General features: G+C 33.5%; 2 protein-coding genes across 2 annotated transcripts; both read left to right on the forward strand.

The window, feature by feature from the left end:
* The first annotated feature begins 835 nt into the window (after window positions 1–835).
* On the forward strand, window positions 836–4,492 carry LOC118056979 (probable disease resistance protein At1g61300). Its single transcript, XM_035069434.1, has 2 exons — window positions 836–4,124; window positions 4,305–4,492. The coding sequence occupies exons 1-2, from the start codon at window positions 836–838 to the stop codon at window positions 4,490–4,492; spliced, it is 3,477 nt and encodes a 1,158-aa protein (XP_034925325.1).
* An 8,357-nt stretch (window positions 4,493–12,849) lies between these two features.
* LOC118056980 (putative disease resistance protein At4g10780) lies at window positions 12,850–17,230 on the forward strand. Its single transcript, XM_073406838.1, has 2 exons — window positions 12,850–13,055; window positions 13,329–17,230. The coding sequence occupies exon 2, from the start codon at window positions 13,335–13,337 to the stop codon at window positions 16,779–16,781; it is 3,447 nt and encodes a 1,148-aa protein (XP_073262939.1). The 5' UTR covers window positions 12,850–13,055; window positions 13,329–13,334; the 3' UTR covers window positions 16,782–17,230.
* Window positions 17,231–17,794: the final 564 nt, after the last annotated feature.

Consider the following 17,794-nt stretch of genomic DNA (forward strand, 5'->3'; position numbering starts at 1 on the left):
TTCACATGTCGGTGTTTTTGTTTTTCACATGCAACTACTGTTTGAGTCTTTTTAAGTAAAGGACAAGTATCATCAATAGTTTCCAAAAATAAATCAACTGATCTTTCTCGTTTTTTACAGTCCATGTCTTACGGAGTTCACACTAAATCGACCCTTAACCTTGAACTTTTTATATATATAAATATATATGTAATTATTTTCTGTTAATTTCAACCTTTCTAATTAATGTATAGAAATTGACTTAATGATAGTTTTACAAGTTTTTTATAGGATTGTTCTTTCTAATATTGACGGAGGTCAGATTGAATTTGCAAAAGCTGCCAATTGCCAAAAATAGTGTACAAGACAAGGTGTGGGGGAACTAAAGCTAGAAATTGGAAGGAAGATGAAAATAATTAATTGCACCATAGTTTTAATCAAGTTAAAGGCTGATGACAACTTCGGTAATAAATTCAAAACTCTAAGGTTTTGAATTCATTTGCCAAGGCAAGTACCTTGACTAGAGTTAAGAAAAAAATGTATCATGAAGTTAAAAAAAGGTTTTCATAAATATTTATCTAGCGTTTAAAATTAGTTAAAATTATTTATATTTTTTATGAGAAGTTATATCTTGAAATTTTAAATTTATTGCTAAGCCAAATACCATACTAACTAGAGTAAAACAAATATGTAGATTTAAATTTATTGGGCAAATACCTCACTGACGGTTTTCATTCAACTTATCTATTGCATCAATTAAATGTTATTTATGTATTTAGTTGATTGAGAAAATTCTGAATGATGGGCTATAAAATTTTTATTCAATACTGTGACTTTATTTTTCTATAGGAAAAAAATGGTTCGATCAACCGATCCATTCTGGAATGATGTTGAAGATATGAATGATGGTGGCATGAAGTGTAAATTTTGTGGGCATTTATTTTCCCAGAATACTTCCATTTCGAGGATCAAATGGCATTTGTCAGGAGTGAGAGGGCGTGGTGTTAAAATATGTGAGACAGTTCCTGAAGAAGTTCAAGATGCAGCCCGTGCAGCTATGGATGGCCCTCCAGAAAAAAGAAATAAATATGAAGCAGGATCGAGCAATAATGAGGTCACTAATGCAATTTCAGCTCCTGCAAAAGAACAGAACAATGAAGTGATACATTTAGACATGGCACAACAAGAAGAAGCTTTTTCCCCTGGAGAGTTCGAACGTTGGATGGATAGCATCACTGATCTAGAGAACGAGCCTATGTTGGGACGTGGTTCTCCTGAAGAGCTTCTGCATGATGCATTGGAGACTGTACCGAGAACAGAAATGGTGCAGCATCTGGAGAGAGGTAGCTCTCATGAGAGGACATCAATTAATCAAGCTGATGAGCATCGAGGAGATTCATCCGAACCATCGGATCTATTGTGTCTTCGCCTTGGAAGATGTTATGATCAACTCTGTTCTCCACCAGTAAACAATGATGCCAGGATGAATGAAGTGCCATCAATTAATCAGCCTGATGAGTCTCAAGGAGATTCATCCGAACCAACAGATGTATTGTGTCTTGGCCTTGGAAGATGTTATGATCAACTCTGTTCAACAGTAAGCAATGATGTCATGATGAATGAAGTGCAGAACATGGTTACAGTGAGGACAGCACCAGTGTTACAAGTGTTGGAACAAAGCAATGCAGTACATCACTGTTTGGCAGGGGATGCTGGAAGGATACTAGTGGGAGTTCAGGGCACGGAACAAGGAGCGGGGGATGATGGAAATTGTTCACATTTAGAAGCGGGAAATGACATGGGAAACACTGGTGAAGGATCTATTCAGCATGTTGACAGAAGTTTCTCTCTTGGGAGACACCTAGTTGATGCACACAAGAATAGAGGAGAAGCAACACAAAGAATTGATCTAGTGAATCAATCAGCTGGTTTTTCAATGGAGGAGGATGCGGAGGACAATAGAGGAAGGTTAGTGCAGCCTGGCGCAGGAACTAGCTCTTCTAGAGGCCTTAAATACAACACAAGTGAGACTAGAGGAGATCCAATTCCTCCTAGCTCTACAAAGTTAGTGGGTCGAGCAGTTGAAGAGAATAAGAATGTGATATGGTCTCTGCTAATGGATGGTAACTTCTCAACCATTTGCATTTATGGAATGGGGGGAGTTGGTAAAACAACAATGCTACAACATATCCATAATGAGCTTCTAGAAAGAAGAGACATTTCTCATCATGTATACTGGGTGACTGTGTCTCGAGATTTTAGCATTAATAGATTGCAGAATCTTGTTGCTACATGCCTTGATTTAGATCTTTCTAGAGAAGATGATAATCTGTGTAGAGCTGTCAAATTGTCAAAAGAACTAGTGAAGAAACAAAAATGGATTCTCATCTTAGATGATTTATGGAACTCTTTTGAGCTACACCTAGTGGGAATTCCTGCCAATTTGAAAGGATGCAAGCTGATTATGACAACTCGATCAGAAGAGGTTTGTAGACGGATGGATAGCCAACACAAAATCAAATTGAAGCCACTTTGTGAGAGGGAAGCTTGGACTTTATTCATGGAAAAACTTGGAGATGACAAAGCACTTTCTCTAGAAGTGGAGCAAATTGCACTAGATGTTGCAAGGGAATGTGCTGGTTTGCCATTGGGAATTATTACAGTTGCAAGAAGCTTAAGGGGAGTGGATGACCTACATGAGTGGAGGAATACATTGAATAAATTGAGAGAATCACAATTTAAAGACATGGAAAATGAGGTATTCCGGTTACTGAGGTTTAGTTATGATCAGTTAGATGATTTAGCACTACAACATTGTCTCTTATACTGTGCATTATTTCCTGAAGATTATATAATTGAAAGGGATGACTTCATAAATTATTTGATCGATGAGGGAATAATGAAAGGAATGAGGAGCAGTCAAGCAGCATTTGACGAGGGCCACACAATGCTTAATAAACTTGAAAATGTCTGCCTATTGGAAAGGGTTTATGGCGGCAGTTGTGTCAAGATGCATGACTTGATTCGGGACATGGCCATCCAAATACAGCAAGAGAACTCTCAAATCATGATTAAAGCAGGTGAGCAATTAAAAGATTTGCCGGATGCAGAGGAGTGGACAGAGAATCTTGTGACAGTTTCGCTAATGTGTAATCAAATTGAAAAAATTCCCTCAAGCCATTCACCAAGGTGTTCCAATCTGTCAACTCTATTTCTTTGTGAGAATACAAGGTTGCGATTTATTTCAGATTCATTTTTCATGCAATTACATGGGCTCAAGGTACTCAATCTATCTACCACAAGTATTAAAAAATTGCCTGATGGTATCTCTGATTTGGTGAGTCTCACTGTATTATTGCTCTGTGAGTGTAAGAACTTAAGGGGTGTACCATCATTAAGAAAGCTCAGGGCACTAAAGAGGTTAGATCTCTTTAAGACTGAACTTAGAAAGATGCCTCAAGGACTGGAATGTCTATCCAACCTCTGGTATCTTAGGCTCGGTTCAATTGGAAAAAAGTTGTTTCCCAGTGGGATTTTACCTAAACTCTCTCACTTGCAATTGTTTGTATCTAGTGGTGTGTTAAATGTTAAGGGAAAGGAACTAGGATGCTTAAGGAAGTTGGAATCTTTGAAATGCCATTTTGAAGGTCACTCTGATTTTGTGGAGTTTCTCATGTCTCCACAAAATCAAACCAAATCACTAATCAGATACAGAATTTTTGTAGGGCCTTTGGATGATGAAGATTATTATGGAATGTATATGAGAACTCCCAGCAGAAGTAAAACAATTGTTTTGTGTAACTTGAGTATCAACGGAGATGGAGATTTTCAGGTCATGTTCCCAAATGACACTCAAAAACTGGAAATTTTTAATTGTAATGATGGAACAACTTTATGCGACATTTCATCCTTGATAAAGTATGCAACTAAACTAGAGATCCTCAACATTTGGGAGTGCAATAACATGGAGAGCTTGGTTTTATCTTCTTGGTTCTGCTCTGCTCCTCCTCCATTGCCATCTTCTAACAGTATATTTTCTGGTCTTAAAGAGTTTTATTGCCGTAATTGTAAGAGTATGAAGAAGCTGCTGCCTCTTGTCTTGCTGCCAAACCTCGAAAAACTGGAAAAGCTTGTAGTTCAAGAATGTGAGAAAATGGAGGAGATAATAGGAACAACAGATGAAGAAATCAGCAGCAGCAGCTCCAATCCGATCACAAAATCCATACTCCCAAAGTTAAGAATTCTGATATTGAAATATTTACCAGAATTGAAAAGCATCTGTGGTGTAAAAGTGATTTGCGATTCTCTTGAATATATTGAAGTAGACACATGTGAGAAGCTGAAGAGGATTCCAATTTGTCTTCCGTTGCTTGAAAATGGCCAGCCATCTCCTCCCCCTTCTCTTCAATACATCAATGCATATCCAGAAGAATGGTGGGAGACAGTAGTGGAGTGGGAGCATCCTAACGCTAAGGACGTCCTTCTACCTTTTGTACGTTTTCGAGCTGTATGAATTACAGGTAACCATCGTGTTTTAATTCCTCTCTCTCCCTCCCTCCCTCTCTTAATCTTAAAACTTGTTTCTCTCACTGATTCCTCTGTTCATTTATTATTTATTTAATGTGGAATTGGATGGCTCTTCATCTTTTCATGGCTTTTAAATATTTGGTGATCTTTTTTATAGGCAAATGGTGAAGGAAGGCAAGCCTCATATTCAACAAGGATTGAAAACAAGGCGTGTTTCCTCTTCCGGATTCGCTGCCATCAAATATTGATCCAGAGTTCTTAATTTTACTGTTGAGCAATGGTTTTCTGCAAAGAGCTTGGTTGCTTCTCATTCTTTTGAGATCGGGATTTATAGCCCTGTCAGGATTAAGTTATTATGATTATTTTTCTTTATGATAAAGATCTTGTAATCTTTGATTTTATCTATAAATAAAATTCGAGGGATGGCAGTAACCTCTAAGTTGTTGTTCTGCTCCTGGTTATGAATGCGGCCATGTTATGATCGAACATTTCAGCCATCTCCATGAGTTAACACTCGCCAATTTTGAAAAACATCTGTGCAGGACTGAATATACGAGTGCCCCTTCATTGCTCATGTTGGATGTGTTCTCAAGGAGGTGATATTGAGATTTATTCAAAATGTATGCCTTCAATTATATTATATAGAGAAATATTAATCTGATACCAGGTCACATATGTGAAAAAAAAAATCAAATAATTTTAGTTTGCTAATATCAAAAATAATTTTTTAAAAGTAAAAAATATATTTTTCAAGTGAAAAACAATTACTACCACATTTAAAAACCAATTCTTTACTATATCAAGAGCAACAATTTCCTATTTATTTTAATTACCAAGTGCGTGTTTAGTATTATTGTCATAACCCAATTTTTAACATTTTTATTTTAATTATTTTATTTACTGAAAAAAATGATGAAAAATAAATAAAAATAAAATAAATAAAGAATGAATTAAAATTTAGGTTAAGGGCAGGGAAGTTTAAAGATTTAATTAAATTCTTGAATAGTTTAATTAATCAAATCAAGGATTTAATTGAAGAATTGATAAGTTCTGAGACTTAATTAAGCTTGAAATTGATTTAATTAATCCAATCCAGGGTTTAATTGGAGAATTGATAAGTTTTGAGACTTAATTAAGCTTGAAATTAATTTAATTAATCAAATCAAAGGGTTCAATTGGAGAGTTGATAAGTTTGGGACTTAATTGGACTTGGATTTAATTTAATTAATGAAATCAGGGACTTAATTGAAGAAATAGCAAAGTTTGGGGTTAATTGGGGGCACAATTGCAAGAGATTAAAGTCCAAGGACTAACTTGTAAAAGGCACCGCAATGCAGGGATCTAATTACAATTTAACTAGCGGCTTAATTACAAAACTTTCCAAACGTCAAGGGCCAAAATGCATATAGCTGTGAATATCGAAAAGTCACCGTTTCCCGTTATTGTTCTTCTTCCTCACCCGACCGAAACGGACGCCCACCGCCGCACAGCCATTACTTCTGCAATTATCACACTTTATGGTTGGAAGAAACGGCATTGTTTTCTCTGGCTATAAAGCCATAGAACGACTGGGCACCAAAAAAAGAAGAAGGAGAAAAACAAAAAGGAAAAACTGGGGGAGGAAAACAGAGAACAAAAGAAGAAACTACAGAAAATAAAAAGTAAAAAAAACAGAGCGGTTGAACGGAAGGAAAAACAGAGCACAGACAGCGGCACAAATTCACAGACGAGTGGGAGAAGCAGGGTGGAAGAAAAAGATAAAAAACATAGCGGAAATACATAGTAAAAAAGCACAAAAAACACAGAAACAAGAAAGAAAGTAGGCAGGAAAGAAGATCGAAGGAAACAGGGATCAGGGTTTCTAGCCCTGCCTTGGTCTCAAAACGCAAGCAAATACAAAAAAAAAAAAGAGAACCAGTTCGGTCATTCGCCTAAGTTTCTGCTCCGAGTCATTAGCAGCAGAAGAAATAAGACCAGAAAAACGCAAGGAAAGGTTGAAAAGGTGCCCTGCCAAGCATGGTTCATTCACACAGAAGGAGCTCTGCCATCGTCTTCGTCGCCTCCTACCAGCCAGGTAAGCCGCTTCTTTTCGTCTGGGTATTGTTCAATTAGCATCACACTGTGCAAGTGAATTTTAATTCACTTGCACAGTGGAGCACACGCGTAGATTAATACGCCTGTTGCTTTGCCCAGGCCTGTTACTGGGTGGTGCTGGCTGGATTCAATCCAAAAAAAAATTAAAAATTTATATATATAAATAAAAATAATATAAATTTATTGGTTTATTTTATTGATATCAGAATTAGGAATAAAAATACCAGTTTAAATTTATATTATTTATTATATTTTATTTTTATTTAGCTAGAAAAAAAATATAAAATATGTACATGCGTAAAAATAAATTTATTTTATTTTTTTATTCATTGACACTAGAGTCAAGAATAAAAATATTGATCTAAATTTATTTTATAGCTACGTAATATTTACCAACACTAGAGTTGAAAGTATCCGTAGTTGAATATTCCTTGACACCAGAGTTAGGAATATTATAAGCAAATTATCATAGCCTAAACTAATAAAGGTTTAGCAATTTAAGACAAAATCAGCAATGTAGTTTGCCTTAAGCAGAACGTTTAAGAGGTGATAATATCTTCTCTTTTACGTAACTAGTTCCAAACCATAGAATCTCTGTTGACTCGTTAGGGTTCCTAGTGATCATAATACTAGGTGACGACTCTTTAAAGAAGATCTTTTCCCCTAAAAGAACAAGATGCCAAATAATCTGTGTTCTTTTTCCATAATCGAGATTATTTTTAGGGCCGCCATGATGTCGAGTGTGACAATTATGATGTATAATATTTTTTATTTTAAAATATATTAAAATAATTTTTTATTTTTAACATCAACTTATTAAAATCATTGAAAAAAATTAAAAAAAACTTTAAATTTAATATTTTTTTAAAAAAAAAAAATACTCTTAAAAAATATCTAAAATAAAAAATTGCCGCTTTTCCAAATGGGTTCTCGAGAAACATATCTTCGCCGCAAAAGCTTTGTGCATTTCATGATACCTTTGTTCGTTGACAATTATTGCAGTGCTAATAATTTGCAAGCAAGCAAGATTGCATTGCCAATAATTTGACATTAAAGAAGCTGTTTCCTTTTCCTTTTTCTTTTTTTCCTGAAATGATTATATAATTTTTCAAAACAAATTTGCTATTTTCAAAAACAAGTTAATTGGGATGTCAAAGGAAAGCGGTTATAAGCAATAATTAAGTTCTATAAATAGTCAACAAATTAACTGTGATTGAATCTGTCATTGCATGATACATGGAGATGAACGTAACAACATACTCAAATAAAACAAAGTCTTGACACCCAAGGCACCTCATAAACCTCAAATGGGAAATTAAAATTTTGATTAACAGTTTCGAAATCTCTTTTTCATGTGAAGAAACAGTACTTTGATAATATGCAGAACTCACTAGTTTTTCTATTTCTCCCTTGTATTCGAGGTGTGTTGTCCTACCAATTGGTGTATTAAGCCTAAATTGTTTGTTAAAACTTATAATAGGCTTTAGGCTAGTTTATTAAGTCCAAATCTTAATTTTAATAGTCCAACCCGTGGATATTTGTAGTGACCATGAAAAACTTAGCCAACCTAATATATCAAACCTATTTAAGTATAAAAAAAAATTTGAATGGATCAAATCTATAATTTTGTAAAATATCAAAAGTTGAGTTGAATATAATTATGGATCCAAACCCGACGTAACTATATTTATGAACTTTTAGAAAAGCCTTTCATGTACGCTTATTATTAGAATAAATTTTCTTTAAAATATCAAAAGTTGGTCTTTTCACCCTTTTCAAAATATTGTAATTACTTTTATACTCTTAAAAACAAAATTAACATAACTCTCTTACAAGAGCATTTTTTTTGTTGTTATCATTTCACATTGGTTTTATTGTAAATTTAAAGGTTACTTGGGGGCATTACTGTATTTGACATAAATTAAATATTATTAAAAAAAATTACGCACGCGCCAACATGTGGATAGCCCTCGTGCTGTAAGGGCGGCACATGTGAGGCTATTCGACCATCAAAAACTGCTTTTTAGGGCGGTGGTTAGAAGGTCTCGATGCCTCCTACATGATGTGGTGGCATATTGACTAGACACGCCTCTGGTTTGGTATCGGTGACCATTTCCCCCCTTTCCTTCTCTCTCTCTCCCCTCCTTGAACTCAAGACCAATCCTTTCAAAAATTAAGTGATCTCTATCCTTTTTATTACTATTTTTTTTTTATTTTGAATAAGTTATAAAATTATAAATGTTTTGCAATTTTTCCCTACTATTTTTTAATCTATAAATAATCTATCAAATTATAAATATTTTTTTATTTAACCCCTAGTATTTTTTAGTTTTTCAAATTTGGTCTTTTTTTATTGCTATTTGCTTTATTTAGGATCATTTGTTAAATTGTTTTTTTTTTTTTTACAATTTCATCTTCTCTTAGTTTTTTTTTTTCCTACCAAATTTTACTCTTATTCTTTTTGTTGTTATTTTTTTTTCTTTGGCAAGTTTTTTTATTGATATTTTTTTCATGATTTAATCATCCAAAACTAAATTGGTTGTGATCAAGTCTCCGTGTATGATATTTTTTTTCATGATTTAATTACCAATTAAACCTATAACTTGGATCTTAATTTTTTTTGTTCTTAATTTTTTTTATTCTAATATTTTTCGGAGTTCAGAAATTAAATTCATGATTTAATTACCAATTAAACCAATGACTTGTGTCTTAATTTTTTTTATTCTAATAATTTTCGGAGTTCAGAAATTAAACCATCGGAGTGTTTGTGATCAAGTTTCTGTGTATGATAAATCCCACCTCATGTGCTGGACTTTCTATTACGACTAGATGCTAGTTTTCAGTCTTGTAGAAACAATAACAAAAACTCTCTTTTTTTTTTCTTTTTCTTTTTTTATATAAATAGATGAGACAAAAAATTTAGGACATTTCTGCATTGCCTTTGGAATTTTCCGAAGTCAATAACGAAGCAGCTTTTTTTGTGCTCTAAAATGATATATATTTTTCAGAACAAATTTCCTATTTTAATTTCTGAAACAAGTTGACTGGATAAATCATAATTAAGTTCCACAAATAGATAATTAAACTATGATTGATTTTTTGATATTAAAAATAAAAAATATAAAAACATTGTGTTATATATATATATATTTAATTAAAAATTATTTTTAAGAAGTATAGCAAGACAAATATAAAAGATGCACTTCTTCTTTTTAATTTTAATTGTATTGATGAAAAAATAAAATTTTCTTTCTTCTGTGTATAGACGCCTCACAACAGCTTGTTTGTTTTTGCGTTTTAAAAATATTGTTGAAAAAAATTGATTTTTTTATTTTATTTTTTGCTTTGCTTCAAATTAATATTTTTTTTAGTATTTTTAGATCATTTTGATGCGCTGATGTCAAAAATAATTTTTAAAAAATAAAAAAATATATTATTTTGATATATTTTTAAATGAAAAATATTTTAAAAAAATAACGACAACCACACTCCCAAACACCCCCTTACACCCAATCATATTAGCCACGCATGAGCATAAGCAGGTCAACTCTCCAAATAATTAATTCAAAATCAATCTTGACTCGAACTAGGTCTCAAATTGACTAGTCACTAAATCGATCTAAGCAGTAAGACTGGGTTTGATATCTATAGTTTTTAGAATCAACCTAATGTGTAAGAAGACAATCCCAGGAACTTAGGATAGCAAGATAGGTGAGTATAGTTGATTTGTTTTGAGTAAAACTTTTTATCATGTAAAGTTTTTTTATCAAACATGGTTGAAAAATATATTTTTTATAAAATATTTTTTTAAAAATAATAATGGTGATGATAATGGTGTAATAATAATAATGAAAGAGGTAATGATAATGACAGAAAGATGAAGATAATAATTAAAATAATTGAATGATATTATAAATACATTATTATTTATAAAATGACTTCATAGAAGGTTAATTGATTAGTTTTTCTATAAAATATACTAGAAGAAATAAACACAAAAAATCCTTTAGGGAAAAAACATAAAAAAACTAAAACATTTTGCTTAAAACAAACAAAATTATACTATTCACTTTCAAATTCTGGTGTTCACACTTCGATGAGCTTTTTCAAAAGTTTATGTTTTTTTTTTTTTAAAAGTTCTTAATAATTTGGTAGGTAAAAGCAACTTGGTATCTAATGTTTGGCAGGTAAAGTAATTTGGTTACTTCTTAGCAACTTCCTTCTTATCAAACAATACATTAATTAATGGTTATGATTGACTTGACCACTACTAATACTACTTTATTAATGTTTGGAAAATGATGTAGATGTTGTTTTTTAAAGTATATTTTATTTAGAAATTTATTAAAATAATATATATTTTTTATAAAATTAATTTTTAATATTAATATATTAAAATAATTTAACAATATTAAAAAATTAATTTAAAACTACAAAATTTTCAATTTTTTTTTAAAAAAACAATTAGACGTTAACACCAAACCAGACTCATGAATGCTAGCTAGCTTTAACAATATTAAGGCCTGTCAAATTTGTTTGGAGTTGCTTGATCCTTATACTCTTCTCTCTGCGCTATTACTGTAACAATCTCTTTATACCATTCTCTGCTCCCAGTAAATCATTTCATAAAACCATATACTCTTCTCTTGCCTGTGCTTTCTGCTCTTTTTTGTCTGAACACTGCTCAGGCAAAGCATCTATAAATTCGATTCCCATTTGTTCATTGTCTGAAAGAGGATCCTCGGGAGGTAATATTCTTCTCTGCTTCTCATGTAGTTCTTATTTTTATTTTTAAACTTCCATTCTTATTTTTATGTAGTTTTTTCAAAGTTTGAACATTGGCGTGAGTCCACGCGTTAACTCGCTAAACAATTAGCTTATGATTCTTTTGTTGAAGTTCTTAATGACATGCAACTTGCTATATCTTATAATAAAATGTTTGGTAGGGAAAGCAGTGGCTTCCTTCCTGGCAACTTCCTTCTTATCAAAACAAACAATAATTAAATATTCCTGTAAGATTTATTAATCTCCACTTAGCTAGTAACCAAAATTATACTATTCACTTCCAAATTCTTGTGTTCACACGTCAGATGAGTTTATAGTTTTTGTTTTTTTGTTTTAATTTAAAGTTCTTACTAATATGATATTTAATGTTTGGTAAGTAAAGTAATTGGTTACTTCCTAGCAACTTCCTTCTTATCAAACAATACATTAATTAATGGCTATGATTGACCTAACCATTACTAATATCACGGTGTTGTTAAAAAAATATGGTATATATTATTTTTAAAATAATATATATATTTATTTAAAAATTAATTTTTAATATTAATATATCGAATTAAAAGTATTAAAAAAATTAATTTTTTTTAAAAAAATAATTAGACCGTAATACGGGGACTCATGAATGCTAGCTAGCTACTGCAACATTTTCTTCCTCGTCACATCTCATTTTACCATTCCCAATTTTCCTTTCCCCCTTCAACTTCTCTGATCTGTGCTCTCTGTTCCTTTTCAAACCATATATTAAGTTTCTGAATGGTGTTCATAGATTTATGTATACGGAGATGATAATATGATAGACTCGGAAGAAGAATCCGGATTAACTTTTTAAATTTTATAATTTAAATAATAAAATTATGATAATTTCAAATAAATAAATTCAAAACAAATTACAAAACTTAATTTTTAATAAATTTATTATTGAATAATAAAATTAAAAAAAAAATCAATATAAAATAAACACAATAAAACAACTTAACTACACTAGTGAACTCACAAAACCCATCAACCGAGTTATGAGACTCAGATGATTTTATAGAAAACAAACTAAAACAAATAGTGAAACTTAATTTATAATTAATTAAATATTAAAGATATTAAATGATAAAAACTAAAAAAACAATTAAAAAAATTAAATCAATTAAATTAACTTGTCAAACCTATAACATGAACAATAAAATTAAGATAATAGAAAGAAAACAAAAAAATACAAGAAATTATAAAATTTAATTTATAATAAATTAAAAAATAATACTATTTATAAAATGTATCAAACAGAATAAAACTGAAACATACGCGGCAAAGGATCGAAATTGAGAAGGAGAAAAAAATTATTTGGAGTTATTTTATATTTTAAAATAATACGAGAAGAACAGAATGGAAATTGAGGTGCACGTCACTCCCTCTGTCTTCACAGTTTCCACGACAACTGGGTCCACGCTTTAACATTATTGAGGTCCAACGGGTTTCTCCATTATTGTTTTTGCTTGATCCTTGTACTCTTCTCTCTGCGCTATTACTGTAACAATCTCTTCCACATACTCTTCTCATCTCTGCTCCCAGCTGTAAATCATTTCTTAAAACCATATACTCTACCCTTCCCTGTGCTTTCAGCTCTTTTTTTCTGAATACTGCTCAGGCAAAGCAGCTCTTGCAGAACATCTTGAATCCAGGTAAAGTATTTATACTTCATCTTGTTGGTGTTTTTGTTTTTCACATGCAACTATTGCTTGAATCTTTTTAAGTAAAGGACAAGTATCACCAGTAGTTTCCAAAAATAAATCAATCGATCTTTCTCAGTTTTTATAATCCATGTCTTACCCTTAAACTTGAGCTTCTTTTTTTTTATGTATATATATAATTATTTTCTGTTTTAATCCTTCTTTTTCCAATTAATGTAACTTCCATTAATTTTTATTCAATGCTGTGATTTTTTTTTTGTATAGGAAAAAATGGTTCGATCAGCCGATCCATTCTGGAATGATGTTGAAGATATGAATAATGATCGCATGAAGTGTAGATTTTGTGGGCATTTATTTTCCCGGAAGACTTCCATTTCGAGGATCAAATGGCATTTGTCAGGATTGAAAAGGCGTGGTGTTAAAATATGTGAGAACGTTCCTAAAGAAGTTCAAGATGCAGCCCGTGCAGCTATTGATGGCCCTCCAGAAAAAAGAAATAAATATGAAGCAGGATCGAGCAATAATGAGGTCACTAATGCAATTTCAGCTCCTGCAACAGAACAGAACAATGAAGTGATACAAGAAGAAGCCTTTTCCCCTGGAGAGCTCCCATGTTGGGTGGATAGCATCACTTATAAAGACATCGAGCTTATGTTGGGAAGTAGTTCTCCTGAAGAGCTTCTGCATGATGCATTGGAGACTGTACCGAGAACAGAAATGGTGCAGCATCTGGAGAGAGGTAGCTCTCATGAGAGGACATCAATTAATCAAGCTGGTGAACCAACAGGTCTATTGTGTCTTGGCAATGAAAGAAGTTATGATCAACTCTGCTCTCCACCAGTGTTACGAGTGTTGGAACAAAGCAACGCAGTACATGACAGTTTGGCAGGGGATGCTGGAAGAATACCAGTGGGAGTTCAGGGCACGGAACAAGGTGCGGGGGAAGACAGAATTTGTTCACATTTAGAAGCGGAAAATGGCATGGGAAACACTGGTGAAGGATCTATTCAGCATGGTGACAGCAGTTTCTCTCTTGGGAGACACACAGTTGATGCACATGAGAACAGAGGAGAAGCAACACAAGGAATTGATGTAGTGAACCAATCAGCTGGTTTTTCAATGGAGGAGGAGGACGATGATGATGTGGAGGACAATAGAGGAAGGTTAGTGCAGCCTGTCGCAGGAGCTAGCTCTTCTAGAGGCCTTGAATACAACACAAGTGAGAGTAGAGGAGATCCAATTCCTCTTAGCTCTACAAAGTTAGTGGGTCGAGCATTTGAAGACAATAAGAATGTGATATGGCCTTTGTTAATGGATGATAAATTCTCAACCATTGCCATTTATGGAATGGGGGGAGTTGGTAAAACGACAATGCTACAGCATATCCATAACGAGCTTCTAGATACTTCTCATTGTGTTTACTGGGTGACCGTGTCTCGAGATTTTAGTATTAAAAGATTGCAGAATCTTATTGCTCAACGTCTTTCTCTAGATCTTTCAAGCGAAGATGATGTTCTGCATAGAGCTACCAAATTGTCAAAAGAACTAAGGAAGAAAAAAAAATGGATTCTCATCTTGGATGATTTGTGGAACTCTTTCGAGCTACACGTAGTGGGAATTCCTGTCAATTTGGAAGGATGCAAGCTGATTATGACAACTCGATCAGAAAAGGTTTGTAATCAAATGTATAGCCAACACAAAATCAAATTGGAGCCACTTTGTGAGGGGGAAGCTCGGACTTTGTTCATGGAGAAACTTGGAGATGACAAAGCACTTTCTCTAGAAGTTGAGCAAATTGCGATAGATGTTGCGAGGGAATGTGCTGGTTTGCCATTGGGAATTATTACAGTGGCAAGAAGCTTAAGGGGAGTGGATGACCTACATGAGTGGAGGAATACATTGAATAAATTGAGAGAATCCAAATTTAAGGACATGGAAGATGGGGTATTCCGGTTATTGAGGTTTAGTTATGATCAGTTAGATGATCCAGCACTACAACATTGTCTCTTATACTGTGCATTATTTCCTGAAGATCATAAAATTGAAAGGGATGAACTCATAAATTATTTGATCGATAAGGGAATAATTAAAAGAATGAGTGGCATTCAAGCAGCATTTGACGAGGGCCACACAATGCTCAATAAACTTGAAAATGTCTGCCTATTGGAAAGTGCTTTGTTTTCTGGTGTCAAGATGCATGACTTGATTAGGGACATGGCCATCCAAATACTGCAAGAGAACTCTCAAGTCATGGTTAAAGCAGGTATGCAATTAAAAGAATTGCCGGATGCAGAGGAGTGGATAGAGAATGTTGTGAAAGTTTCACTAATGGGTAACCATATTGAAGAAATTCCCTCGAGCCATTCACCAAGGTGTCCCAAACTCTCAACTCTATTTCTATGTTTTAATAAAGGGTTGCGATTTATTTCAGATTCATTTTTCATGCATTTACATGGGTTGAAGGTACTCAATCTGTCTAGCACAAATATCAAAAAATTACCTGATTCTATCTTTGATTTGGAGAGTCTCACTGCATTATCTCTCTGTGATTGTCAATTCTTAAGGGATGTACCATCATTAAGAAAGCTCAGGTCACTAAAGAGGTTAGATCTCTTTAAAACTAAACTTAGAAATATTCCTCAAGGAATGGAATGTCTATCCAACCTCTGGTATCTCAGACTCGGTTCATTTGGTAAATCATTTGATATATCATTTGGTAAAAAGGAGTTTCCCAGTTGGGTAATACCTGAACTCTCTCACTTGCAAGTGTTTGCATCTGGTGCTTCGTTAACGGTTAAAGGAAAGGAAGTAGGGTGCTTAAGGAAGTTGGAAACTCTGCAATGCTGTTTTGAAGGTTGCTCTGACTTTGTGGAGTTTCTCAGGTATCGGGATCAAACCAAATCACTAAGCAATTACAGAATCCATGTAGGGCGTTTGGATTATCATGTTGAATTGTTTTGGCGACCTTTCAGCAGAAGTAAAGAAATTAGTTTGGGTAACTTGAGTATCAACGGAGATGGAGATTTTCAGGCCATGTTCCCAAATGACGTTCAAGAACTAGAGATTTTTACATGTAATGATGCAATAACTTTATGCGACATTTCACCGGTGATAATGTATGCAACTAAACTAGTGTTCCTCGACATTCAGCATTGCAGTAACATGGAGAGCTTGGTTTTATCTTCTTGGTTCTGCTCCGCTCCACTTCCATTGCCATCATCTAACAGTATATTTTCTGGTCTTAGAACTTTTTGTTGCTCTAACTGTAAGAGTATGAAGAAGCTACTCCCTCTTGTCTTGCTGCGAAACCTCAAAAACTTGGAAAATCTTCTAGTTGAAAAATGTGAGAAAATGGAGGAGATAATAGGAACAACAGATGAAGAAATCAGCAGCAACAGCTCCAATCCGATCACAGAATTAATACTCCCAAAGTTAAGATATCTGAGATTGGGAACTTTACCAGAACTGAAACGCATTTGTGGTGCAAGAGTGATTTGCGATTCTCTTGAACAAATTGACGTAGACACATGTGAGAAGCTGAAGAGGATTCCAATTTGTCTTCCGTTGCTTGAAAATGGGCAGCCATCTCCTCCCCCTTCTCTTAAAAAAATCAAGGCATATCCAAAAGAATGGTGGGAGACAGTAGTGGAGTGGGAGCATCCTAACAGTAAGGATGTCCTTCTACCCTTTGTACATTTTCAACCAATTTACATGTAACCATCGTGTTTATATTCCTCTCCTCCCTCCCTCTCTTAATCTTAAAACTTGTTTTTCTCACTGATTCCTCTGTTAATTTATTATTTTTTTAATGTGGAATTGGATGGCGCTTCATTTTTTCATGGCTTTTAACTATTTGGTGATCTTTTTTTATTGGTAAATGGTGAAGGAAGGCAAGCCTTATATTCAACAAGGATTGAAAAGAAGGCGTGTTGCCTCTTCCGGATTCGCTGCCATCAAATATTGATCCAGAGTTTTTAATTTTACTGTTGAGCAATGCTTTTCTGCAGAGAGCTTGGTTGCTTCTCATTCTTCTGAGATCGGGATTTATAGCCCTGACAGGATTAAGCTATTATGATTATTTTTCTTTATGATAAAGATCTTGTAATCTTTGATTTTATCTATAAATAAAATTGGAGGGATGGCAGTAACCTCCAAGTTCTTGCTCTGCTCCTGGTTCTTTGTTCTTTGATTAAGCTAAGTTCTCTGAATACCCTTTGATCTTCGAAGAGTTGTGAGTGACAGTGAGGTTTGAAAATGAAATCTTCAAATTGATATTTTTGAATATTTCGAATGTCTGTCTTCAATTTTGAAAAACAACTTGGTGCAGACCTGTGCAGGGCATGCAATTTGCCCATCCTGGGCTCAATATATGAGTGCCCCGTCATTGCTCATGTTGGACGTGTTCTAAAGGAGGTGAGATTGAGATTTATTCAAAATGTATGTCTTCAATTATATGATACAGAGAAATATTAATCTGAGAGATTTATTCAAAATGTATGTCTTCAAAATGTATGTCTTCAAAATGTATATATATTTCTGTCATATAAGATGTAATTTTAATTTTTCAGGGAGATATATGATGATTCGTTACAAATACGTGCATTGAATTAGAAGAACAATCTGACAGCATGTATTCGTTGAACAATTCAGAAGATCAAAGGAATTAGAATAATAAAAAGATGGTCAAATGTGTGAAGAAAAATAAAAATTCGGATAGTACGTGGCATGCT

This window comes from Populus alba, chromosome 19 (assembly GCF_005239225.2).
Source record: "Populus alba chromosome 19, ASM523922v2, whole genome shotgun sequence".
Lineage (NCBI taxonomy): Eukaryota > Viridiplantae > Streptophyta > Magnoliopsida > Malpighiales > Salicaceae > Populus > Populus alba.

What these genes read in the sequence shown, in the direction of transcription:
- LOC118056979 (XM_035069434.1), top strand. Translation starts at nt 836, where the DNA reads ATGGTTCGATCAACCGATCCATTCTGGAATGATGTTGAAGATATGAAT. An exon ending in AAAGCTTGTAGTTCAAGAAT is followed by an intron (nt 4,125 to 4,304) that starts GTGAGAAAATGG and finishes ATATTGAAGTAG; the next exon opens with ACACATGTGAGAAGCTGAAG.
- LOC118056980 (XM_073406838.1), top strand. Translation starts at nt 13,335, where the DNA reads ATGGTTCGATCAGCCGATCCATTCTGGAATGATGTTGAAGATATGAAT.